The sequence below is a fragment of the Wickerhamomyces anomalus genome (genome assembly GCF_001661255.1).
Source record: "Wickerhamomyces anomalus NRRL Y-366-8 unplaced genomic scaffold WICANscaffold_3, whole genome shotgun sequence".
Lineage (NCBI taxonomy): Eukaryota > Fungi > Ascomycota > Saccharomycetes > Phaffomycetales > Wickerhamomycetaceae > Hansenula > Hansenula anomala.
In genome coordinates, this window is record NW_017567112.1 from 457,713 (window position 1) to 484,903 (window position 27,191).

General features: G+C 34.9%; 9 protein-coding genes across 9 annotated transcripts; 5 read left to right on the top strand and 4 right to left on the bottom strand.

Moving 5' to 3' along the window:
* Positions 1-730: 730 nt before the first annotated feature.
* WICANDRAFT_62317 (uncharacterized protein) lies at positions 731-1,495 on the top strand (the record flags this gene model as incomplete). Its single annotated transcript, XM_019183343.1, has 1 exon — positions 731-1,495. The coding sequence occupies one exon, from the start codon at positions 731-733 to the stop codon at positions 1,493-1,495; it is 765 nt and encodes a 254-aa protein (XP_019038938.1).
* Positions 1,496-1,665: 170 nt separating this feature from the next.
* RBG1 (GTP-binding protein RBG1) lies at positions 1,666-2,822 on the bottom strand (the record flags this gene model as incomplete). Its single annotated transcript, XM_019181661.1, has 2 exons — positions 1,666-2,751; positions 2,802-2,822. 2 exons carry the CDS (start codon positions 2,820-2,822, stop codon positions 1,666-1,668), a joined length of 1,107 nt encoding a protein of 368 aa, XP_019038939.1.
* A 214-nt stretch (positions 2,823-3,036) lies between these two features.
* On the top strand, positions 3,037-6,307 carry FUN12 (translation initiation factor eIF5B; the record flags this gene model as incomplete). Its single annotated transcript, XM_019180288.1, has 2 exons — positions 3,037-3,047; positions 3,108-6,307. The coding sequence occupies 2 exons, from the start codon at positions 3,037-3,039 to the stop codon at positions 6,118-6,120; spliced, it is 3,024 nt and encodes a 1,007-aa protein (XP_019038940.1). The 3' UTR covers positions 6,121-6,307.
* Positions 6,308-6,310: 3 nt separating this feature from the next.
* Positions 6,311-11,263, bottom strand: RPA190 (DNA-directed RNA polymerase I core subunit RPA190; the record flags this gene model as incomplete). Its single annotated transcript, XM_019182707.1, has 1 exon — positions 6,311-11,263. The coding sequence occupies one exon, from the start codon at positions 11,261-11,263 to the stop codon at positions 6,356-6,358; it is 4,908 nt and encodes a 1,635-aa protein (XP_019038941.1). The 3' UTR covers positions 6,311-6,355.
* A 633-nt stretch (positions 11,264-11,896) lies between these two features.
* NUP145 (nucleocytoplasmic transporter NUP145) lies at positions 11,897-16,219 on the top strand (the record flags this gene model as incomplete). The annotated part of the gene is made up of 1 exon (XM_019184712.1): positions 11,897-16,219. One exon carries the CDS (start codon positions 11,897-11,899, stop codon positions 16,217-16,219), a length of 4,323 nt encoding a protein of 1,440 aa, XP_019038942.1.
* A 173-nt stretch (positions 16,220-16,392) lies between these two features.
* Positions 16,393-17,370, bottom strand: NBP35 (Fe-S cluster-binding ATPase; the record flags this gene model as incomplete). Its single annotated transcript, XM_019181761.1, has 1 exon — positions 16,393-17,370. One exon carries the CDS (start codon positions 17,368-17,370, stop codon positions 16,393-16,395), a length of 978 nt encoding a protein of 325 aa, XP_019038943.1.
* A 543-nt stretch (positions 17,371-17,913) lies between these two features.
* ISW1 (chromatin-remodeling ATPase ISW1) lies at positions 17,914-21,157 on the top strand (the record flags this gene model as incomplete). The annotated part of the gene is made up of 2 exons (XM_019183344.1): positions 17,914-18,000; positions 18,095-21,157. 2 exons carry the CDS (start codon positions 17,914-17,916, stop codon positions 21,155-21,157), a joined length of 3,150 nt encoding a protein of 1,049 aa, XP_019038944.1.
* A 168-nt stretch (positions 21,158-21,325) lies between these two features.
* Positions 21,326-21,945, bottom strand: WICANDRAFT_83810 (glutathione peroxidase; the record flags this gene model as incomplete). The annotated part of the gene is made up of 3 exons (XM_019185601.1): positions 21,326-21,341; positions 21,368-21,799; positions 21,917-21,945. The coding sequence occupies 3 exons, from the start codon at positions 21,943-21,945 to the stop codon at positions 21,326-21,328; spliced, it is 477 nt and encodes a 158-aa protein (XP_019038945.1).
* Positions 21,946-24,723: 2,778 nt separating this feature from the next.
* Positions 24,724-27,174, top strand: YEN1 (crossover junction endodeoxyribonuclease; the record flags this gene model as incomplete). Its single annotated transcript, XM_019184113.1, has 1 exon — positions 24,724-27,174. Exon 1 carries the CDS (start codon positions 24,823-24,825, stop codon positions 27,172-27,174), a length of 2,352 nt encoding a protein of 783 aa, XP_019038946.1. The 5' UTR covers positions 24,724-24,822.
* Positions 27,175-27,191: the final 17 nt, after the last annotated feature.

Sequence of the window (27,191 nt, forward strand, 5' to 3'; positions counted from 1 at the left end):
TTCTGGAGAAACATTGTTCAATTGAGTATAGATGCGTATTCTTTCTTTTGATGTTCAAGTTGGTGTTGTTTTGATGATTGTAAATAGCCAATTGTATAAAGTTTGCTATTCAATTTCAGTTGAGTTGACTACTTCTGGCACCAAAAAGCCCAACATAAACAATCGGCTGCCACAAATGCACGTGCCACTAAGCAAATGCTGATGTAATCATAATGTCATGTGACTTATTTTTATTAGTTAGTGCTGAAATGTTCACTATAGTTATGATCCTCCTGTGTAAATAGCAGCACTCATTGTGTCCCCTACCATCCCCGTCCGAATGCGGAAATCAATCGCCAGCGCTTTTTCAAAAAAAATCAATTTTCCATCGCGACGGTGAGTTTTTTCTGTTCTCGAACCGATTTTTGCAAAGTGCCCAAAGACTCGACGAAAGAACGTCTTTACGCTTCGACTCGCTTAAAGAATTAATTCAACCAATTTCACTTTCATACTTGTTTCCAATCTTTTAACAAAACAAACTAACACTCATTCAAATACAAAGAAACGATAAACACACACATACAAGTTATCAGTCTATCCTCCGCTTAGACCCCAGAATCCAGATTGAAAAAAAAATTGTGTCTAAATTTTTTTTTTCGTTACCCTTGATACAGCTAACTAGCCTCGAGAGGAAAAAGGTGTCAACTAGCCACCATTCAGAATACACAACAACACAGCATCTCAAATCACCATGATTGATCAATTCCATAGTAAACATGCTTTAGCAAACACTTTGAACCAATTACAACCTCAAAAATTAAGCACCAATGTATGGCTAGGTCCATTAAACTCTATCGCGCAAAATGATTTTTTGTCAACAAACAATATTAAATACATTTTTGGTATAATGCCATCTCAAAAATGTTGTTATTATTTGAAAAATTTCACAAATGATTCAAGTTGTTGTGTTTCTATTGATCCAAATTTTAATACTCAAAAATTAACAGAAGATGAAGGTGAACTAATCATGAATTTCAATACAAAATTTTCAAATAGCGTGTCTTTTGTCAGTGATAAAAGGATAAATAATGCAATAATAACCAATTTAGATTTCCAAAAAATGCTTGAAGACTTCCTTTATTTGATCCGCTCTATTCAAGAAAAAGATTCACAGTGTGGGATTTTGTTGTTTTCACTAAATGGTAATGATAATTTGTTGTCAACTTTTGCCATGTCTTACATAATGGATTCTCATAATTGTGATGTTACAAGTGGATTTAGTTATTTGAAATCAGTTAGACCAAGTATAATTGATTTTGATGAATATGGGTTTTATGCTAGTGAATTATTAAAATTCCAAATGAACAACAGAGCTAGAAAACAATTTGGCGGGTCCAATAACGCTAGTACTCCAGGTTCTGCTGAAAAGGCTAAAAGATCAGTTGCTGATGCGCTTGATGATGAAGATCAAGAGTATCATGATAATTCAAGAAGTGCAAAGAGAATTATAACCTAGATTATATACTATTTATTTAAATATTCTACAAATTAATAAGAATGAAAACGATGTATTTACATCAATATGTAAAATTAATAGGCGGGAAAAAACTAATGTAAACTTTTTTATAAATACAAACCCAATGAAACAAAATGCAAATAACCAGAAACACAACCGTATCTTCCCTCTTACTTCTTCAAAATCGTAACAACATCTTCATCTTCCAAAACATGATTCAAACCAACATATTGAGGTTGATGTTTAACACTTGAACCGAAAACAACAGCTGTTCTGAAATCAGAAACCAAACTTTTATGGATTTGATTACAGAAATCCTCCACTGTACAACGATTTGATCTTAAAACAATAGGTTCATTAAAATCTGGCAATTTCCCCTTTGGTTTTGTATAAACTCTAACCAAATTCAATCTATCCCACATGATTTCCAATAATTCATCTAAATTCCATTCTTTACCACTACTGATTGGAACAGCATTTGGAACTCTTGTTAATAATTGTAATTCTTCAATTGAAAATGAATCAATCTTATTTAAAACGTAAACTGCTGGAATATATTTTCTTTGTGAAGCTTCTAAAGTATCAATCAAATCATCAACTGTAGCATCACATCTAAATGCAATATCTGCACTGTTTAATTTATATTCACTCATAACAGCTCTGATTTCATCATTATCTAAATGTGTTAATGGAACTGTATTTGTAATGGAAATACCACCTTTTTCCTTCTTTTTAACAATAATATTTGGTGGTTCTTTGTTCAATCTTATACCAAAACCTTCCAATTCCTTTTCAATGATTCTTTTATGTTCTAATGGTTTATTAACATCCAAAACAATAAAGATTAAATTACAAGTTCTAGCAACTGCAATAACTTGTTTACCTCTACCTTTACCATCTTTAGCACCTTCAATGATACCAGGCAAATCCAACATTTGGATCTTGGCACCTTTATAACGAATAATACCAGGAACAGTGGTTAAAGTTGTGAATTCATAAGCTGCAGCTTCTGAATGTGTACCTGTTAATTTACTCAATAATGTAGATTTACCCACAGATGGGAAACCAACAAACCCAACAGAACCCACACCTGTTCTTGCAACATCGAAACCTAAACCACCACCTCCACCACCACTACCTGATGGTGTTAATAGTTCTCTTCTTAATTTAGCTAATTTGGCTTTCAATTGACCCAAATGGAACGAAGTTGCCTTGTTCTTTTGGGTTTTGGCCATTTCATCTTCAATAGCTTTGATCTGGAAATCGTTAGTCTTGGTCCTATTCTAATCCTCTCTCTTCAACATACCTTCTCCACGGTGGTAGACATCTTGCAATACTCTTTCAACCTTCAAATTAACCAACTTTTCAACAACTCTCTTCGCAATAATTTCAGTTTTGATCAAAGAAAAAAAAATCCATGTTAGCCCTACCGAAAAAAAATTTTTTTGGCGAAGAAGGCAAAGAAAGATCAAAGAGTGTGAAAAATTACCAGTGGTACAATAGATTGTTAACGAATTGGATCAAAACCGTGGTATCAAAACATGGCTAAAAAGTGGGTATTATAATGGCTTGAAGATGTAAATGAACCAATTACTAACAGTGTTAATCCCAGGGATAAAAAAGGAAAGAAAGGTGGTGACTATTGGGACGACGAGTTTGAAGATGACGCTCCTCAAGCTGAAGAATTCGGTTCTACACCTGCCGCTGATGAATCTGCTGAAGCTACTCCAGGTGCAACTGAAGCCACTGAAGACGATGTTGCTGGTGATTTCATGGCCACTTTGAGAAAGAATAAAGAAAAGAAGGCTAAACAAACTGATGAAAAACCAAAAAATAGTGGTGCTTCAGTTATTAAATCTAAAAAGGAAAAGGAAAAAGAGAAGAAGGAAAAGGAAAAGCAACGTAAGAAAGAAATGGCTGCAAAGAAAAAAGCTGCTACCGCAGGTAATAAGAAAGACAATTCTGCCGCTTCTTCAAATGCCTCCACTCCAGCTCCTGAATCTGCACCAAAAGATGAACCAGAAGTTCCAAAAGCTGAACCAAAAGGTAAAGGTAAAAAAGTCCCAGCCGGTATTGCTGCTTTAAGACGTCAATTAGAATTGAAAAAACAAGCCGAAGAAGAAGAACGTCGCTTACAAGAAGAAGAAGATAAATTAGCTAAAGAAGAAGAAGAAAAATTGGCCCAAGAAGAAGCTGAAAAAGAAGCTGCTAGAGCTGCAAAGAAAGAAAAAGAAAGATTAAAGAAAGAACAATTAAGAGCTGAAGGTAAATTATTAACCAAAAAGCAAAAAGAAGAGAAGAAAGCTATTGAACGTCGTCGTCAACAATTATTAAACTCTGGTGTTATTGTTGAAGGTTTACAAAAATCTGGTGAAGAAGCACCAAAACCAAAGAAAGTTGTTTATGGTAAAAAGAAGAAACCAACAAAAGCTCAAGAAGAAGAAAAAGCTGCTGCTGAGGCAAAAGCTAAAGCCGAAGTCGAAGCCAAAGCTAACCAAGATGATGAAGATGAAGCTCTTGTTGAAGATTGGGAAAACATGGCCTTGGATGATGATGAACCATTAGCCGAAGATTGGGAAGCTGCTGGCAATGAAGATGAATCAAAAGCTGAAGAACAAGAGGAAGAAATTGCTGAAGTCGATGAAGAACAAGAAGCTGAAGCTGATAGTGGTGAAACTGAAGAAGAAGTTAAAGCTAAAGAAGCTGCTAAACAAAAAGCTGAACTTGAAGCTAAAGCCAAAGAAGCTGAACAAAAAATCAAAGAAGTTGAACAAAAAGTTTCCAAGAGAAACCAAAAACAATCATCTTCATCTCAAGCCGATTTACGTTCTCCAATTTGTTGTATTTTGGGTCATGTTGATACTGGTAAAACTAAACTTTTGGATAAGATTCGTCAAACTAACGTTCAAGGTGGTGAAGCTGGTGGTATTACCCAACAAATTGGTGCCACTTATTTCCCAATTGAAGCTATTAAATCTAAAACTGCAGTCATGGCTGCTTATGAAAAACAAACATTTGATGTTCCAGGTTTGTTAGTTATTGATACACCAGGTCACGAATCTTTCTCCAACTTGCGTTCCCGTGGTTCATCTTTATGTAACATTGCCATCTTGGTTATTGATATTATGCATGGTTTAGAACAACAAACTATCGAATCAATCAGATTATTACGTGAGCGTAAAGCTCCTTTTGTTGTTGCCTTAAATAAAATTGATCGTTTATATGATTGGCAAACAACCCCAAACAATTCATTCAGAGATTCATTTTCAAAACAAACTCGTTCAGTTCAACAAGAATTTGATGATAGATACACCCAAATTAAAGTTGCTTTAGCTGAACAAGGTTTGAATTCTGAATTATATTTCCAAAATAGAAATATGTCTAAATATGTTTCTATTGTTCCAACTTCAGCTGTTACAGGTGAAGGTGTTCCAGATTTATTATGGTTATTATTAGAATTAACTCAAAAGAGAATGTCCAAACAATTGATGTACTTGTCAGAAGTTGAAGCTACTATTTTGGAAGTTAAAGTTGTTGAAGGTTTAGGTACCACCATTGATGTTATTTTATCAAATGGTTATTTGAGGGAAGGTGATAGAGTTGTGTTGTGTGGTATGAATGGTCCTATAGCGACGAATATTCGTGCATTGTTAACTCCACAGCCGTTACGTGAATTGAGATTGAAATCAGAATATGTCCATCATAAAGAAGTCAAAGCTGCTTTGGGTGTTAAAATCGCTGCTAATGATTTGGAAAAAGCCGTTGCAGGTTCTCGTCTATTAGTTGTTGGTGAAGATGATGATGAAGAAGAATTGATGGAAGAAGTTATGGATGATTTGACCGGTTTGTTGGATTCTGTTGATACAAGTGGTCGTGGTGTTACTGTTCAAGCTTCAACTTTAGGTTCTTTAGAAGCCTTGTTAGATTTCTTGAAAGATATGAAAATTCCAGTTATGTCTATTGGTTTAGGTCCAGTTTATAAACGTGATGTTATGAAGGCAACAACCATGTTGGACAAAGCTAAAGAATTTGCTGTTATGTTGTGTTTTGATGTTAAAATTGATAAGGAAGCTGAACAATATGCCACTGAAAATCATATCCAAATCTTTTCTGCAGATATTATCTATCATTTGTTTGATGCATTCACTGCTTACCAAAATAAATTATTGGAACAACGTCGTAAAGATTTCTTGGAATATGCCATCTATCCAACTGTTTTGAAAACTATTCAAATCATTAACAAACGTAACCCTATGATTATTGGTGTTGATGTTGTTGAAGGTTCTGTTAGAGTTGGTACTCCAATATGTACTGTTAAATTGGATCCAGAAACTAAACAAAAGACAACAATGGTTTTGGGTAAAGTTGTTTCATTAGAAGTTAACCATAAATCTCTTGAAATTGTTAAGAAAGGTCAAACAAATGCTGGTGTTGCTATGCGTTTGGAAAATCCATCAGCTGCTCAACCAGTTTGGGGCCGTCATGTTGATGAAAAAGATCCTCTATACTCTTTGATTTCACGTAAATCTATTGATACATTGAAAGATCCTGCATTCCGTGACCAAGTTGCTAGAGATGATTGGTTATTGATCAAATCTTTGAAACCAATCTTTGATATTAAATGATGACTTTCCTTCTACGTTGTTTTTTTTAGTTGTGTTTTTTCCTTTTTATTTTATATAAAACAGTACCATATTGTGTATTAATGCATTCCAAGTAAGAATTTTAAATCAAATTGTAGACTACACTGTTATTGTTAATAAATCTATATGCATTTTTTTGATTAAAATCCTTAAATCTAATTTACAAAACTTTAATATTAATTATAACACCACCTTAAACACCAATTAATGAAAGACCCTAAGCAGTAGCTGGCATACGTGAAAGCAAATCAAAACTACCGGTACCAACACCAGATAATTTACCCAGCACAATACGAGCAGAAGGACTCTCCAATTCTTCACGGTCATTATCTAAAACAGCTTTGGTCAAGAATTGACATGTAGTTTCATATGACATCTTCATGAATGTAGAAGTTGATGAATCAATACCTTGACGGTTGAAAGCTAGATAACTACCTTCTCTGGTCATCATATCACCAATCAAATCCAAATGACGGCTACTGACTGAGATAGCATAACGACCGAAAACGTTGTTGATTTCATTCACAATAGTGTTTCTAGCAGCTTCAACACCATAAGTACGTAAAACAGCAGCAACATCATTTGAAGTGATACCATTAACGTCAATGAAATCATCATAGTCCCACATAGCACCAAAGTTAACACCTTCAGTGGTTAAGACACGTTTACCACCTTCAGGTTGTGGATGTAAACAACGACCAATGTGTGGAACTTCTTTAACAACAACTTTACGACAAATTTCTTCAACAATGTTAACCATAAGTAATTTTTGAGTACCAGCACCTAATTCAAGTTTGAATTTACACCAGTTACCATTAACATCATCAAAGTTAAATCTGGTAATCAAGCTATGTGAACCTAAAACAGCAGATTGACGATCACGAGCAGCTTTAGATAATTCACCAGTAGCAGCGCTCTTGGTTGGTTCTTCTTCATCGGAGTCTGAGTCTGAGTCTGAATCACTATCTGAATCCATTTCTTCATCTGATGATTTTTCAGCATTTCTCATAGTTTCAATTTCATCATCATCTGGTTCATCATATGAAACTGATTGTTTAGTCTTGGAACGTGATTTTTCATCATCAGCATCGTCATCATCATTATCATTGGATTTGTTAGAAATACGTTCATCTGAAGTAATTTGTGTTTGTGATTTTGGAACAGCTTTACCAACTTCTGGTAATGATTCTGAACCAATTTTCTTTTGTTTTCTCAATTCTTTAGTGATTGCACTTTCCAAAGTTCTCAAGAATTTAGTAGTAATAACTTGTTCTAATTGTTCTTTTGAAACATCGTATTCTTCATGGTATTGTTCACTGTTGAAAAATTCAAGATCAATATCATATGAACGTTTACCACGACCATCTTCAGAGTTACCAGAAGTTTCAGTAACGGTAACGTTATCAACAAGTTCTGAGAAAACAACTTTTGCAATGGAACGACAGAAAGCATCAGCTTGGTCATCAGTAACCTCATCCAAGATTGGTAATGTCATTTGTGGGGTCTTGATAGCAGCAGAAGCAGTCATAATAATTTCTCTCATACGTGGAATACCTAATGTAACATTAGCAGCACCGTGACCAGCAAAATGGAAAGTATTCAAAGTCATTTGAGTGGATGGTTCACCAACAGATTGAGAAGCAATAATACCAACAGATTCACCTGGATTAATTAATGATCTCATATATTTCAGTTGCATCAAAGCACGGAATTTCTTATCAGACAAACCAGATTTGCTGAATAAATCTGGATTTCCATCAATAAATGAATCCAATTTAGATTGGAAAGTTTCTGAGACAGAACCCAAATATTTGGATGGATTGTAAACAGAAAGAACTGGATCATATTTGGTGGATTGTGCAAAGTGTGGAACATCTTTGTTCTTTTTCATGCTCTTACGAACCTTTTTAGAATAACGTGAAGCTGATTCAGTGTCCAAATGATCAATCAAAGCACCTGGGTTATATTTAGTTAATAATGCATCATAGTTATCAATACAGAATTTGAATTGATTCATATGAGATTCTTTAGTAACATCGACAGCATCACCACCATACAAAAATTGGACCAAACGGCCATCACCATCTCTAACAGAGTTATCATAAGAAACATGAACACCTTCCAATTGTTTTGTCAAACAACGTTGTAAATAACCAGATCTAGAAGTTTTAACAGCAGTATCAATAAGACCTTCACGACCAGCCATACAATGGAAGTAATATTCTTGTGGTCTGATACCAGAATAGAAACGACCTTTAATATAACCACCAGCTCTAGCATCAGTTTCATAAGCTTTAAATGAAGGTAAAGTTTTACCACTGACCATGACTGGTACACGTCTACCCTCTAAAGCTTGTTGACCTAAAAGACACATAATTTGAGAAACATTAACATTAGAACCTTTAGCACCTGATAAGGCCATCGCTTGCATTGAATTATATGGGAATCTTTTCATAGTACCTTCTGGAACACACTTGGAGACAACTTGAGAAGTAATACTGTTAACTTTTGATTGTGTGACAGCATCTAAAATACCAGCTTTGTTATCATCACGGTAAACTTCTTCCAAACGTTGCAAGAATTTAGGATCAGTACTCTTTGTGTTCTTATCCAAATTGGTAACTTCAGTGGCAGCTAAACGACCAACATCAACAGAAGTTAACAAAATTTCATTTCTCCAATTGTTACCTTCGGCAGTTAAACGTAAATCATCCATACCACAAGTAAATGCAGTAGATTGAATGTAGTTTGTGAATAATCTACCCAAAACAGATAAAGATTTACCAGCGACAGATGGACCATAAACTTCATGTAAAGAATGAACAATACCATATTGAGAAGCACCATATTGTGATTTATCCAAAATACCACATAACAATTCACCATTTTTGAATAAGACTTCATTTTCCTTTGAACCTTCACCCCAATATTCATTTTTAATTTTGTTCTTTGACAACAAGTTGATACCTGGCATGTTGACTGGAGTAATATTCAACAAAACAGTAGTAATAATTTGTTTACCGGTCCATAATGGGATTGGTTTGAAGATAGCTGGAGGAACAGTGACCAGCTTAGCTCTAGTAGAATGACCATCTTCTGGACGTATACAACCATAAACATATTGTTGGTATTGTTCTCTGGTGAAGAAACTATCTTTATTTGTGATCCAAACACCAGCAGAAATATGATCTTGAATCAAACCTCTTAATGGAGAACCTGAAGTTGGAGTCAAATATTGTGAATCAGTGTTGGCTAAATTCAATGCTTCAGCTCTGGCATTTTCATTTTGTGGGAAATGCATGTTCATTTCATCACCATCGAAATCAGCATTATAGGCATTAGTGTTTGCATAATGTAAACGTAAAGTCTTTTCACCTGGTAAAACTCTGACTTTATGACCCATCATGGAGGCTTTATGTAATGTTGGTTGACGATTCATGATGACAATATCGTTGTTCTTGATATGACGGTAAACTTTCTTGTTCAAGACATGACTGGTGTTACCTGATGGAGTTAAAAGTTGATTGGCCAAAGCTTTACGTTGATCAGTGGTCATACCAATTAATGAAATCAAGGAACCATCTTCATTTTGAATTTGGATAGCACCTGGCCATTTATCTGGACCATTTATAACAGCTTGACGTAGTTCATTAACGTTATGAGAGGTGACTGGTTCTGGGTATGTTAATTTAACAGCGAAAACTGGAGGAACACCAATTTCATTTGTTTCGATATTTGGATCAGGTGAAATAACTGAACGAGCAGCATAATTAACACGCTTACCCATCATATGCTTTCTGAATAAACCTTCTTTCTTTTCTAAAGCTTGTTTGATACCTGGAGCAGCGGTTCTAGCAGCATTAGCATTTTGATTCTTTGTAGAATCAATGAAGGCATTAACATCATTTTGGATGGTGACAAAAGCATTCATTAATCTGTTGAAAGTGATTTTTCTTTCTTCAGCAGTGATTTTATCCTTTTGAACAGTTGAAATTTGATCGTTCAAATCTCTGATTAATAATGATGTGTTCAAAACCTTAGATAACAATTCATTTTGAGAATTTTCATGGATTTCATCACCTAATTTTGAAGGTAAACGGAATCTTGTTGGTGGAACAACAATAGCTTGTAAAAAGAAGATATCAGAGTTCACTTTTTCAGTAGCTTTTGGTCTTGAATGGAATAAATATTTCAAAATGTTGGATTCAGCTTGGAAAACAGCACGCATAATATTTCTGACTTCTGTACTCAAGACATATTTGGAACCAGTGGATTTTTTAGCTGGCTGAGCAGGAGTATCAACATCCATTTCGTCACCGTTTGATTTACCATTTGTCTTCAACATATCTTGACGAGCATGACCTTTAACTCTGTTATTTAAAACTTGCTTTTCTTTCAATGGATTTTCAAAAAGTTTTGTGAAACCATCTTTTCTGTAAGTTGGTGAAAACATGCTACAGTTACCACATTTTGGTCTTGATAGTAACTTTTTGTAAAATTCATGAATCAAATGTTTTCTTTCTTCAAGAACTGTTGTAGTCATAACACCGTTTTCTGAAGTTCTTCCCTCACTCAATGCTTTAGCAATAGCACTATTCACAAAGTCTTCTCTTCTTTCGATCAAATCACGATCAGCTTGTGGATTAGAATCTGGTGCATTATCTTCCTCCTCACCTTCTTCAGCTTCCATTGATGCACCACTCATGTGAATGTTATCAAGTGGTTCAAGTTCAGACAATAAACCATATTGTATCAGTTTCAGTTTGCAAGCATAACGATGAACTTCAGTTGATTTTAATCTGAAATGGTGACAGTAAAGACATGCACTTCTTAAAAAGATGTATAATTGATTAAAGAACAATGGGTTGTAAACTGGAATTGGTAATTCAATATGACCTTGATGACCAGGACAGAATTTATCATCTAGACCACAAGTAGCACACAAGTTTCTAAGGAAAGCACCTAAAGCTAAGTCATATAAACCACCAGATATAGGATGTCCCAAATTATCGAAAACGGTAGGATTTGTGATTTGTTTAGCAGAAAGCTTACGTATGTCCTCAGCAGAGAGAACACCGAAATCAACGTGAGTGATTTCTGATCCCACTGGTTTGGAAATATCCATCTTGAATTCGAATGACTATACCAGCAGCACCCTGAGTGAAAACCGTTGTGTAATGAATGAGTTTAATAAAGTACACTAGCTAATGGGTTAAAAAAATTTCAATTATCTATCTGCAAAAAAAAAATTTCTTTATTTTGCGGGTAAACTCATCGGAGGATTAGGCACTTTTAGCAGAAACATCACAGTTTTGAAGGGAAAATGGTTTGATTTTGTGATTTTGGGCCGCTATAATATAATAGCAATACCTCACTCTACTTAAATCCAATTTCAACCTCAAGAATATCCCAATTCTTCTCTTTAAACAAAGTATTTTGGTAAACGGGTTTAAAAATTTTGACATAAACATTTCAAGATCCGGTTCACAGAACGAATTCGCGGCCTCGGTTTAGAATTCTCGAAATGTTTGCAAAAAAAACTTTGGATCAAGGAATCCAGTTGTTTACATCAAGTGAAAAAGTCATCAATTGAACTCATTTCAACCAACAAAAGAGGCTCTGTATTGAGTCCCTATCAATCCTCACTCATTGTGCACTAACCCAACACTATCCCCGTTAATAACGCTAATTGACAAACGCGTGTGTCTGAAATTTAGGTGAAACAACAACAAATACAGTGATTACAACATATATCTAGATGTTTGGCTCATCAAATACCAATTCAGGTTTTGGATCAAACTTTGGTGCAAAGCCAAGTGGGTTTGGTACTAGTACACCTACTAATAATAACACATCTGGTGGTCTTTTTGGTAACACTAATAACAACAATAAGCCATCAACAGGCTTCAATTTTGGATCTCCAGCAACCAGTCAGCCCAACAACATCAGTACGCCAACATCAGGATTTGGTGCTTCTAATACAAACACTAATGGTGGTGGTCTTTTTGGTAATAAACCTGCTACTACAGGTGGTGGTCTTTTCGGAAACTCTGCAACGAATAACAATACCAGTTCTGGTGGCCTATTTGGAAACAACAATAATAACACAGCTCAAACAAATGCTCAAGGACCTGGGTTGTTTGGAAATAAACCATCGACTCCAGCTTCTGGTGGTCTCTTTGGTAACTCATCCAACACACAACAAAATGGTGGAGGTTTATTTGGAAACTCATCGAACAATTCAAACCCTTCAGGTGGGCTATTTGGAAATTCTTCAAATACCAACAACAACACATCAAGTGGTGGCTTATTTGGAAACCAACCAAACAACAACTCAACATCTTTGTTTGGTAACTCTTCAACCTCAACTGCACCAAAACCAGGTCTTTTTGGAAACGCAGCAAACAATACACCACAAACAACTGGTGGATTATTTGGGTCTACCAATAACAACCAAGCACCAACAAATTCACTTTTTGGATCCTCAAACAACAATCAACTAAATCAATATGCAAACACACCACCTACCAAACAATACAACTTCAAGGATTTGCCAAAATCAATCACAGAATCTGCAAAAAAGAGTAATCCAGCTTTGAACGATGCCTCACGTAAAAGAAGTTTATCAAATTCTTCATTCTCATCATCAATACCAATTGCCCAAGGTCCAAGATCGACTATATTAGAAAGATTGAGCACTAGATTTAGCAGTTTGAAGTCACAAGCTCGTTATGATTCAGAAGGGTTGTTTTCCCCAAAGAAAGATATTTTACATACAGCCTTGCCAGCTGAAAATTCCAAAGAAGTCCAATCTTCCAAAGTTCTTATAAGACCTTTTGGCTCATCAAGTTATAGTTCAAGAGCGTCATCTCGCAGAAGAAACCTGTCCACGGATTATTTGAAGCTAAAAGTTGATCCAAGTAGAAGTGAAGCAAGAAGAATAAAAATATTTGGTGAATCTGGTGGCGCCCAAAAAGTTAGAATTCTTGGTCGTGAAGAAGAAAGTACAACTAACGGTGACTTGAATGGCTCTGCTAATGCACAAGTTAAGGATACACATACACATATCAATGAGCAAACCGAATTAATCGAAGAGACAAATGAAACTCCTGGAGAGGCCAAGCTCAACACTGACACTGAAAGTAAGAAAAATGCTGCTACTGATGCTGAGTATTGGTGCTCGCCTTCTATCGAAGAATTATCAGCTTTACAATTGAGACAACTATCAGAAATCTCAGGTTTCACGATAGGGAGAAAAGGTTATGGTTCAATCAGTTTTGAATATCCAGTTGATTTAACAGCATTTTGGTCTGATTTGCCAGGGTATTTGTTTGGTAATGTTGTCAAGTTCAACAAAAATAAGACTGTTGAAGTTTATCCGAATGGTAAAGTCCCACGCGGTACTGGATTGAATGTTCCTGCTATTATTACATTAGAGAGATGTTTCCCTGTTAGTAAAAGGGGTAAACAAGCCTCAGAAGACCCTGTTACAAAAGATTTGGAAACAAGATTATTTGTAAGAAAGTTGAAAGACCTGAAAGATATGGAATATGTAACATATGATCCATTTTCAGGTGCTTGGACATTCAAGGTTAAACATTTCAGTATTTGGGGTTTAGTTAATGAAGATGATGATGTTGTTGATGTCGATGCTGAGCTTGAAAATATTCAACAGAAACAGTCCAAACTTGAAGAACAATCAAGAGCTGAAAGTACTGTCAATGACCAAAGTCTAGGACAAGCTCAACAGCTTAGTTCTCTCAAAACTAGAAATTTAACTGAGAATACTTTTTTATTCAAAAAACAAAAAATTGATGAATCTTTTGACTATGATACTACTGATTTGATGCCTGGGAGTTTTATTTCAGGTCAAACTTATGATTTGATTCGTGCTCAACAATCTCAAAATGATGAAGAAGGTGTTGCTTCCCATATCCCAATCACAATATCTGACGATGATGAAAGTGATCTTGCTAATGATGATATTCCAGCTGATATACTAAGAGGTGATGAATCATTAGCTCAAGAAGATGAAGAGATGGACGACGATGATTCTGAAATACTTGATGAGAAACAATACGAACCAGTTGATGTTGATCAAGATGATTTCAAAAATTTAGAAGTTGATCCAAAGTTGGCTGTTGATGATGATTGGACCAAACAGTTGAATTTATCTGCTAGATTTGATTCAGCATTTGCAAAAGATTCTTTGAAACAAACAACACTATATGATGCTCCATTTTCCAAAGGATTAACACCAGGTGAATTAGATAATTTGATCTTCGGTGATTTCTCTAAAGTTCTAAAAAGTCAAAAGAAGATTAAAAAAGAATTGAGACTTGATAATTACAATTTCACACATTTCACAAATGAAGCAAAGTTGATTTTGAAGAGTAATGAAACTGCATCACATGCTAAGGAACACTCATTAGATGACTTTTTTGGAATTACAAACAAAAACATTTTCAAAACTATTTATAAGAAACATTTGAACCTAGCACATATCACTCAAAGATCAAATGGGTATCCAAAAGTGGATAAAAACCAAGACCTAACATTTGATTTTATACTAGATTCCTTCAAGGGGGATTTCAAAAATGAAGAGCTACCAATTTGGAGCTTGGCTTCAATCTTGTTTGATACAAAAATCTTGCTAACGCCTGAATTATCTTCATTGAATGATGTTGAAGTGGTTAATAGAGTTGTTGAAGTTAAACGTCGTGAAAAGTTGATTGGTTGGTTCAAAAATGAGATTGAAAAAGAAGTTAAAACGGCTGCTCAACAAACTGAAGATTTTTCTGAACAAATTTTCTTGTTGCTAGTGGCTTTTGAGGTTTCCAATGCAGCAAGACTGGCCATCAATACAAGCAACCCTTACCTCTCAGTATTGATCTCTTTATTGGGTTCAAATGATCCAAGTGTCAAAATCAGTGCAACTAAACAAATTGAGGAATGGAAGAAAAATGCTGTTTTGCAAACAATTCCTAAAGGTATATTGAAAATTTATTATTTGTTGAAAGGAGATGTTTTAGCAACTGATCCAATTGTTAAGTTAAGTGAGGGCCTATCGTGGAAGGCTAGACTTGGTTTATCTCTATATTACGGTGATTCAAATCAAAGCATCGCTACACTTTTGTCAAACTTTGTCGCAACAAATCCTGCAGACATTCCATATGAGGATGAAACATTTTACAACATTTTAAAACTATTTGTCCATAAACATAATGATCAATATAATATTGGGCATATTATTTCTGCTTTGAAGCTATCTAAGAACCTTGATGTTAGATTCCAGTGGTACATTTATGAGGTTTTGGTTAGATCGACGGAACAATTAAACTTTAAGAGATCTGAAGAATTTGGTGATCAATTAACCTTGTTATTTGCTGAACAGCTTCAAGCTGCAGAATTATGGGAAGAAGCCTTGTTTGTTTTGGCACATCTACACAATGACCATGCTGCTGAATATTATACTACTCAACTTCTCACTACAAAGATCGAAGCTTTCAATAGAGATGACACTTTACTTGATAGGCTCAGAGATGGATTACATATCCCTGAGACTTTATTGTTTGAAGCTAATGCTCTTTATTACAGATATACTGGGGATTACTGGAAAGAAGCTGCATTTCTGTTGGATGCCAAAAAATATGAAGAAGCACATCGCACTATTATTGGAAAAGTTGCACCTGCTGCTGTTATCAATAATGGATCAAAATTGAATAAGTTGGACAAGTTAATCAAAAGATTTCCTAAACAAAATTACATCAGTGATTGGTCTACTGGATTAGAAATTTATCAAAATTATTTGGCTTTAATTAATGGAAATACTCAAAAGTCGTTGAAATTTTTAGCTGATAATCTACCTTCAATGAAGCAATCAAGCTTCAAAGTCAAAGTTGCAGCTAGAATAATTGCAAAAAGGGTAGCTGATACAATTCTTGAAAATGCTGGAACTGGAAGTTCTGGTGTGGAAGTTGATAAAATATTGAAACTTCCATTAGGTGAAGGTGAATCTCAATACTATGCTGCTCCTCTAACTTTACAATATGTTAAGCAACAATTTTTAGAAGGTGCTTAAATTAAAAAGTGTATCTATATCTGTACAATAGTGTTATTTTAGAGTTACAAAAAAAATTACGACAATGCATTCGGAACACACAGTAGTCTACTACGAATTGCTTCAAATCAAAAAACTCCTTGTGTATTATAAATGACCATTTCCCATGCACCTTTTCGATATAAATATTTTTGCTAATTCTCAACGGAATCTATTAGAGCTTCAACAACATCTAAAATTGCGGTTGAAGCTGGGGAATCTGGATACAAGTCCAAAAAGCTTTCTCCAGAATCACAGGCTTTCCCAATTCTTGGATCTAAAGGAACAGAACCTAAAAATGGAATATTTAATTCTTCAGCTAGAGCCTTACCACCACCAGTAGTTGCTTTAAAAATTTGAGATTCTCCCTTACAATTAGGACAAACAAACCCTGACATGTTCTCGACAATACCTAAAACTTTAATGTTTGCCTTTCTGCAAAAATCGATTTCTTTTCTAACATCTAATAATGCAACTTCTTGTGGGGTTGTCACTATTAAAGCACCGTCGATTCCTGACTCTTTCAAGTATGTATTCACTGAAATATGTTCATCTGAAGTACCTGGAGGTGTATCCACTATCAAATAATCTAGTCTTCCCCAGTCAACATCTTTCAAAAACTGTTTTATCAAACCATTCTTTTTCGCACCTCTCCAAATAATTGCAGAATCAGCTTCTGGCAACATGAAACCAATCGACATCATACCCAAGTTATCGTTGACATAGACAGGAGTCCAGCCTGAATTTGAAGCGTGGATTGATTCGCCTTCAGCACCCAACATTCTTGGTAATGATGGCCCACAAATATCTAAATCCATTGCACCAACTTCTAAATCTGGATCAGCAGCTAATGCCCATGACAACATTGAAGTAAATGTAGATTTCCCAACACCACCTTTTCCTGAGAGAACAAGGATCTTATGGTCTATATTGGCTAATCTTTCATTGATTATGGGTATATCTGGGTCAGGACCTTTTGGTAATGATTCACAAATTTCTTTATTAGCACAACCATCACAGGCATCACCTTTACCAGCGTTTTCCGATTCTGGCCCTGGACAGTGTTCTGGTTCTGGAGCTTTGAGATGAGGGTTGTCCAGTTGTCTCGTTATTGGGGACTCCACGGCTATCATCTTTATTGTTGTTAATGTGGTTATGGAAAGCAGAAGATAGTAATTTTGGTTTCGAATAATTTATTTGATTCTCTGACAATTGCTTACAAACTGAAAAAGAAAAGTCAAAGAAAAAAAAAAAAAAAAAACAAGAGAAATTTCAATGATCATAAATCTCAAATTATCCGTAGAAATATTTGATTTTTGGTGCTAGTTATACTACATTTATCTTCTTGAAATTTCATTCTGATTCCAATGGTACCAAAAGCAGCATTTTTTGGCCGTCGACCAAATTAGGTAATTTGTAGACTTCCCACTTCGGTAATTTTAAGCATTTGGAATAGCGCGTTGAAAATAATTCACAACTTGCCACAACTAAACTCATACACCTTTCCTACTTCTCAAAATTCATACTCAACGTGTGATCCACTCAATACTTGCTCAGATCTCAATTGTCACGATTATCAAACTTTCGTGAAGATAAAGGAAATCAGATTTGACGCGTTTTTTCTCGGTGATACATCAAGAATCAAGATTGAAGGAAGCACGATTCAACCAAATACCATGAGTGAGTTCAGCACAGACCAAGTCATCAACATGGATATAAACAATGGTGTTAATGACATACGAGATGATTCAACAGATCCAGAAGTAAGTTCCATTCAGAATAGGGTTTGCTCTCGAATATGGTTTTCATAGCACCTCTATCCTACATGGCCATTATGTACTAACAATCAATTTAAAGGGAACACCTGCTATAACTGGACCAGATCCTCAAACTTTGAGTGAAAAACAGAAGTCTTACTTTGTTGATCAATCTAAGCCAAAGTTTAATGTTCAAGAAACAGCTAAAAGATTCAAATATTTATTGGGTTTAACCGGTTTATTCTCCCATTTCATCAATAATAAAGCTGAGAAGGATCCAAAGTTTCGTCAAGTTTTGGATATTATCGAGAATGATAAAAATGGCTCAAAGAAAGCTAAGACCACAAACAATAGAAGACGTAAAACTGAAAAGGAAGAAGATGAAGAGTTATTACAAGATGAAGAAGATGAAAACAATGTCATCACAGAATTCACTGAAAGTCCAGGCTATGTCCATGGTGAACTGAGACCATACCAAATTGCTGGCTTGAATTGGTTAGTTTCCTTGCATGAAAATAACATTTCTGGTATTTTGGCTGATGAAATGGGTTTGGGTAAAACTTTACAAACTATCTCATTCCTTGGTTATCTTCGTTACATTAGAGGTATTGAAGGTCCTCATTTAGTTATTGTGCCAAAATCTACTCTAGATAATTGGTCAAGAGAATTTGCTAAATGGACACCAGATGTCAATGCTTTCATTTTACAAGGCGATAAAGATCATAGAGCAGATTTGATCAAAAACAGACTATTAACTTGTGATTTTGATGTTTGTATCACTTCATATGAAATTGTGATTAGAGAAAAGGCACAATTTAAAAAATTTGACTGGCAATACATTGTCATTGATGAAGCTCATAGAATTAAGAATGAAGAATCCATGTTATCACAAATCATTCGTATGTTCCATTCAAAGAACAGATTATTGATTACAGGTACACCATTACAAAACAACTTGCATGAATTATGGGCCTTGTTAAATTTCATTCTACCAGATGTGTTTTCAGATTCCGAAGCATTTGATCAATGGTTTTTGGCTTCTAATGAAGGTACTCCAGATCCATCAGTTAGCGGTGAAGAAAGAGATTCTAAGAAACAAGACCAAGTTATTCAACAATTACACAAAGTTTTACAACCATTTTTGTTACGTCGTATAAAGAATGATGTGGAAAAATCATTACTACCAAAAAAGGAAGTCAACCTATATATTGGTATGTCTGAAATGCAAAGAAAATGGTATCAAAGTATTCTTGAAAAAGATATTGATGCAGTTAATGGTGCTAATGGTAAACGTGAATCCAAAACAAGATTGTTAAACATTGTTATGCAATTGAGAAAGTGTTGTAACCATCCATATTTGTTTGAAGGTGCTGAACCAGGTCCTCCATATACCACAGATGAACATTTGGTTTACAATGCTCAAAAATTGAAAGTTTTGGATAAACTATTGAAAAAATTGAAAAGCGAAGGTTCAAGAGTTTTAATCTTTAGTCAAATGTCCCGTTTACTAGATATTTTAGAGGATTATTGTGTGTTTAGAGATTACCAATACTGTCGTATTGATGGTCAAACTGATCATGCTGATAGAGTTAGGGCAATTGATGAATATAATGCCCCAGATTCTGAAAAGTTTGTGTTCTTGTTAACTACAAGAGCTGGTGGTTTGGGTATCAATTTAACCTCTGCAGATATTGTTGTCTTGTATGATTCTGATTGGAACCCACAAGCTGATTTACAAGCTATGGATAGAGCTCATAGAATTGGTCAAACTAAACAAGTTAAAGTTTTCAGATTGGTTACTGAAAATGCTATTGAAGAAAAAGTTTTAGAAAGAGCCACTCAGAAGTTAAGATTAGATCAATTGGTTATTCAACAAGGACGTAATTCTGGTGCTGTCAATCAACCACAAACTGCTAAAGGTACCTCAAAAGATGATTTGTTAAATATGATTCAATTTGGTGCTTCTGAAGTCTTCAACAAACAAAATGGTGTTGATGCAGAAAGTGATGAGTTTGATCTTGATAAGATTTTAGAAAAATCTGAACAAAAAACCTCCAAATTATCAGAACGTTACTCTAAATTAGGTCTTGATGAATTGCAAAAATTTGCATCTGATTCTGCATATGAATGGAACGGTGAAGATTTCAAAAAGAAGGGAACTGAAAAGATTGCTGGTTTGACTTGGATTAATCCAGCTAAAAGAGAACGTAAGGAGAATTATTCAATTGATATGTATTATAAAGATGTTTTACATACTGGTGGTAGAACTTCAAATGATAAGAAAACTCCAAGAGCTCCAAAACAACCAAATATTTTTGATCATCAATTCTACCCTATCAAATTACAGGAAATATTTGATCGTGAAAAGGCATACTTTAGAAAAACAATTGGTTACAAGGTCCCATTGCCTGAAGGACCAGATTCAGAATTTGAACAAAGAGAAGCTGAACAAAGATTACAACAATTGGAGATTAAAAATGCTGAACCATTAACTGAAGAGGATGAAGCTGAAAAGGCTGAATTATTACAACAAGGTTATGCCAATTGGTCTAGAAGGGAATTCACTCAATTCATTCAAGTTTGTGCCAAATACGGTAGAAATTCAATAACTGCAATTGCTTCTGAATTTCCTGAAAAGACATTAGATGAGGTTCGTGAATATGCAAAAGCATTCTGGACACACTATACACAAATTGAAGGTTACGAAAGATATATTTCTCAAGTTGAAGCTGGTGAAGAAAAAATAAGAAAATCCAAGTTGCAAAAGGAAGCACTAAGAGTCAAATTATCAGAATATTCCAATCCATTACAAGAGTTGGTTTTGAAATTCCCTCCAGCCACTACAAACCGTCGTGTTTTCTCTGAAGAAGAAGATAGATATATTCTTGTTCAACTATATCGCTTCGGTCTTGATAGAGCTGATTTACATGAAAGAATTAGAGACAGCATCAGATCATCGCCATTATTCAGATTTGACTTCTTTTTCCAATCAAGAACACCATCAGAAATATCAAGAAGAGCTCAAACTTTATTGGCATGTGTTGTTAAGGAGATTGAAGGTGGATCAAAGATCAATAGAAAGAGAGTTAGAAAAGATGATGAAGTTGAAGATGATGAAGTTGAAGTGAAAAAGAGTCGTGGTAAAAGTAGAGGTAGAAAATGATTTAAGTTGTTTTTGTAAAATTTAATTAAATAAATTTGTGTTATTACTATTAAACTAAAAATGAGACCGTAAATGCTTGTTCATATATAAACCACTCTCTGTATTGTCCGTTTTGATATTGTTTGTAGTTTTTTCGTTTGGTTCTGTTTATCCTCCTTCTCAAATATTTCAAGCAAATCTTTGTCTATATGTTTTTTTGCCTTTTGCAACGTTGAATATCTCTTCAAAATAGTACCATCTCTATCGACTAGGAATTTCTCAAAGTTCCATTTAACACGTTTTGTATTCAAAAACCCATGCTTATTCTCTTTCAAAAACCTAAATACTTCACTTTGGTTCTTTCCATTCACTTTAACTTTCTCCATTATTGGGAATGATACGTCAAACCTTTTTCGACAATTGTCAGCAACTTCTTGATTGGTTCCTCTCTTTTCTTGATGAAACTGATTAGAAGGGAATGCTAACACCACAAAGTCTCTATCTTTATATTTTTGATATAGGGCTTCTAGTTGTCGAAGTTGATAAGCAGAGGCACATTGTGTAGCAACATTGGCGACCAGCACTATTTTCCCAATAAATGAATGGAAATATATTGGATTATCATCACAATCAAATGTGTATAGGTCATGGAAATTGACAACACTTTTGGTATCAGTCTCTTCTTGAATCACTTTTTCAGTTATTTCTGGTAATAAAGATATGACATCCTGTGAACTTCCATGGCTACTTCCAGTTTCACTGACCAATGTTTTCTCTGACTCTGTTGATTGTTGCATTATTGGACTCATTATCAAAGGTGAAATGCTCTTTACAATCCACTGAAAGAGAGCACAGGGAAATGGGTATAATTTATAGCAAAATAAACATTACCCAAAGGGGAACCATCAAATAGATATACCACCATTTCAACAACTGTGAGGAGGGAACCTTTCTTTTCAAACAGCAGCACCCGTTTGAGACCTTTAACTCAATCTGGAAGTATAATTGAATCAAGTGCAGCTCTGTGTCGACGATCTTCACCACCATCCACCGAACAATAACCAGCGGCACAAACCACATAATGACGCACGAGGTTCTAGAGCTCAATAAACCACTGTCCATGCAGAGAGAACAGGCCATACCAAAAAGCAGCTATCAGTTTTTGCATCGATACGGTGTTTTGAGGTCTCAATGAGAAATGTGGATTCAAATGCTTCAATTTTAGTGCAATGATGCTCATCAAACTTTGAATAGCCAATGAAACCAATTCTGGCAAATAAGTAAGACAATACAATGATTCACTGGCTGTCAGAGAACGCTGAAACTGAACTCACCATGTCGTTTGATGTTTGGCACGATGAAGAAGCTCCATCACCGTGGCATTTCGCAAATCAATTTTTCAAGTTTACATGAAATGGTGGTGAAGTACATGTGTGAAGTTTAAACCAGGGATCGTGTTGAGAGTTGAAAGGGCTTTCAAGCTGATAAGGAACAGGAACTGATTTAATCCAATTGTCATTCTGGGCCTTGGTTAACACTGTACACAGGCACCTTGCGTTGCCCAAGACCATGTGCTTTTGAGGTTCAAGCTTGTAAAATGCCCTATCTTGACGGTGATCTTAAGCCAACATCAATTTCGAGCCACAACGCGAACCACCTTGGAGACCAAATTGTTAATAGATACGGAATTTGATTGTACTGCGTAATTCCAAATATCACAGATTTGTTTGATTTTGCAAAATTGCTGACAGTTTCTTATACGTGATCAGTCGGTTCAATCAGTAACGTAGCTTGAAGCATCTAATTTGAGTTCATTATAAGTAGCTATGCAGTACTGGTAGATTAGTGAATTAATGGACGACGTTTTTGAATACTTTTGAAACTATTGGAAAACAAATATGACTTCAAGCCCAATGATATGCTCATTTAATCGCATTCATACAGCTGTGTTGCAATTATAATATGTACTCTATCTCTGCAAGAAACATTATAACGATATTTGTCGTTCAACTATATAACGGATTTCGGTGGACGGCGCCCGAATGCGCTGTATTGTAATATTGAATTAATATGAATTATAACTAGTTCTCATATATTCATGATGACAACTTGAGTTTTACTGAAGGGTACACGTCAGCTAGTGTCGAAGGAGCTCATGTATACGTGAAAATTTAATTTTGCTCACGTCGTCATGAATATTATCATGTCGATGGGTAGCTATACAGGCGCTTCCACTAGTAATTATAATAAGATATTATTTTCATAATTATTAATGCAGTTAGTATTATATTAATAAGCTACTAGCTGCTGTCAATATGTATAATTGACGACGTTAATTGTTAATATATTTCTAATTTGATGAATTAACTTGGATGAGGAATGCAATTACGCACGATTAACCGCTTGGATTCATGTTATAGGCTAATTCTCTGGAATTCAGGCAGCAGCTTCCTTATAATATCCTTCTCAGCGGCCAACTGAGAAATATATTACGTCCCCGCGGCAATATTAATATTATCCGTCGATTATAGATACGTCGTCTTCATTAAAATTAATTATATTATTAATTAAATATTTATAATTAATCTTATTAATAATTAGAAGATCATCGACATCATGAGAAAATATTATATTTAATTATTTTTTTTTTTTTTTAGTTGATGTATTTGATGAACTTGGATGAGGAATGCAATTACGCACGAACCGCTTGGATTGTAGGCTTCTCGCTATGCTGGAATTCAGGCTTCCTTATAATATCCTTCTCAGCCAACTGAGAAACCTATATATATATTTAATTAATCATTAAATTAATTGTACAGTACAATTAGCTAGCTACAGCTAGCTGGTAAGAATATTAATATTATTAATGAACTTATAAATATTAATATTATACATCAACGTCTAATTAATTAAAAAAAAATTAAAAAAAAATTTATAATATTAAAATTAATATGCAGCAGCAGCTTATACTAGGCGCTAATATTTATAATAATATTTAGTACTAAAATAATGTGCAGGTACAATTATAACAATAGGCGACAGCGCCAGCAGCTTTATTAGTTTATTAAGCTCATGAGTACGACGTACCTCATCATGTATAACTTAATTTTTCAAATATTAATATTCAGCTAGCTGCTGATAATTATCTAGTAATTCTTTTGATGTAATTATATTATAATTGAAATATAATTGAATTACATAAGATTCAAAATGCCCTATATGATAAGTGGAATATTGAACTTCGAACTTTGCAGAACTTATAATATAATTGTACAATTATATTCATTATAGCTATTCTTTTGATCTTCTTATAAGGAGCATTTGGCCCTGACTCTTGGACAATTTGTAGTAATGTGTATGAACTTGAAAGCAGTTGAGCATCATTCAAGAGAAAAATCCAACTCTGATATGTCAACTAGCTACTTGTTTTCACGTGAATTGATTTTTAAATGAAGATGTGATCTTGAGATCTTTATATAAAATTCATGAAGTATTTCGTAATATCTGACAAATAATTTCGCGAATTTCTTCAAAAGCTGGATACAGGAAATCAAAACAAATTCCATCATATAATGTGAGATGCAGAGAAAGTTCAAATCGTGACGTTTGAAAGCCAATTGGCATGGCTAAATCATTGTGACTTGCTCTCGTACTAGAAACCAAGCAACTGCAGCAATTTAGGATACATGGGTGTCGCAGCCGTATGGGAAGTGACTAAACGCGGATTTGATGAAAGACAACCTTTTAGTGTTTTAGTTACAAACTTTTACAAAGAACATGGGAGACCAATAAGGATAGCCATAGATGCTTACCAGTGGATATTTGAAGCTGGTAGTCTTGGTCAGTCTATGAATTTACCTTCGGCCACTCGTATCAGCAAATTGATTCAAAATTTTCATGCAAGAATTAGAGAGTTGATTTCATTGAACGTTTCATTTGTGCTTGTATTTGATGGTAGATTCAAACCGAATTTCAAAAGAAATGTTGAGTTGCAAAAAGAAAGATCTATTGAGCTGGAAGATAAGGATTTCGATTCGGAGTATTTGAAATATAAGGAACTTAGTGAACGAAATGGAAACACTTTAGATCATGTTAATGATTTGCCTGATATTGCTGAGCTGAAAAGGGAACTCACAAGATGGAACATAGACTATGTCGAGGCTCCAAGCGAAGGTGAGGCCGAAGCATCTAGACTTCAACGAGTAGGTGTGGTGGATTATGTATTAAGCAATGATAGTGATTCAATAATTTTCGGTGCTACCAAAATACTGAGAAACTTTTCAAGATTTGAAGATGACAAGCCTGCTGGTGCAACTGGAATTAAGGATCGAGATGAATATTGGTGTACTCCTGTAAATATGAGTGCTGTTAAAAGGAAAACAGGGTTTGATCGTTGGAGAATATTGTTATTTTCAATTTTGACTGGTGCTGATTACAATAATGGGGTCAAGAATATTGGATCAGAAAAGGCCTTTCAATTGGCATTATCTTCCACTGAGTTTATTACAAGACATATTGCCACTTGTCCTTATGAAGAATTTCCAGATTTCTCAACCCAATTGAAACAGATCTATTACAGAGATGATGGATTACCTCAATCTGATACCAGAAGAACCAAGTATAAAACGTTTCAAGCCGATCTGTTCAAACACGTATCTGAAAACATCTTGGAGTATTTTGGAAGGAATGAGAGAGCTATGATAAAAGATGGTTATTTTGATAATTTCCCACCTGATTATGTTGTTATGCTCTATTATTACCCCCTATTGAAAAAAGATATATTCCAATTCAAAGAAGGTTCTACAAACTTTGCTGAAACAAAAAATCCTCAAAGCTGGTTTGATCTTCCAAAATTTCAAGATTCGCTAGTATGCTTTAAAAAGACTCCACCACCAAATGTTACAGATGTCGATATATGGTTCACGAGAATTCTGACTGAAGCTTATCTGCTAAAACATATTATCCATGATGTCGAAGTACCTGCTGTTATAGAGAAAATGAAAACCAAAGAGATTGGAACATTCGATTTAGATCAACTAAGTGTGAGGTTCAAACACTTTTTCCCATTTGGAGAAATCGAAGATCCTGAAGACTCAGATACTAAGAAGACCAAAAAAGGGCACCTTAAATGGATACCAAAGGATCTTGTTCCTACAACATCAAAATATTATACAGATTATTTGGAAAGAGAAGAAGCCAAGAGGAAAGAAGAAGAAGAGAAGGCAAAGTCAATAAAAAAGAGATCACCCAGAAAGAAGAAACCAACTCAGGCTTCAACATTAATATCAATGGGATTCATTGATGCTCCTACTATAGAAAAACACACACCAATGCTACAAAGAAAGAAGTCTGTTGGTGTGCAGAAACAATCCACCACTGTGCTGGATATGTTGAAAGTCAGTAAGGATCCTAAAACTCCAATACTGCCACCAGCCTTACCACCAGTTACCCAAACCAGTCCTACTAAGAGCCAGCCACTATTTGTCGAGGAAGACTTTGAATCTGACTTTTCAGATGGTTCAATTGAAGAAATTGGTGATCCTGCCGGTGAAATTGATTCATCACCTTTAAAACCTAACAAGACTTCACCAACCAAAATTGAAACAGAAGTCAAGAGTGCAATCCAGGAAAGTCCCATTAAAGTTAAATCGAGAAAGCAAGAACACAACACCAGTCCTTCAAAAGGTAGTAGAACTTATGAAGTTCAAGATCTCGAAGAAGATACCGCATTTTCTCGTGCAAAGAAAAAATTAGATTTCACCAAAGTCCAAAACACTTCAACGCCCATGAAAAAAACACCATTGGAGAATTTTAAAACCACTCAAGAGGAGCAAGAAATTTCTATAATAACTATTAGTGACACATCAATGGCCAATGATTCATCATTGATGGAGATATCTCAGTTCTCAAAGTCAAATGAAAACGAATCCCCAAAGAAACAGACAATTCCTGAAAAACCCGAGAACCAATTGAAAAACTATTCAGCTTTAGACGATATATTGAAACCAATTGAATATTCAAGCGATGATAGTGATTAAACGAGTTATGATTTGTA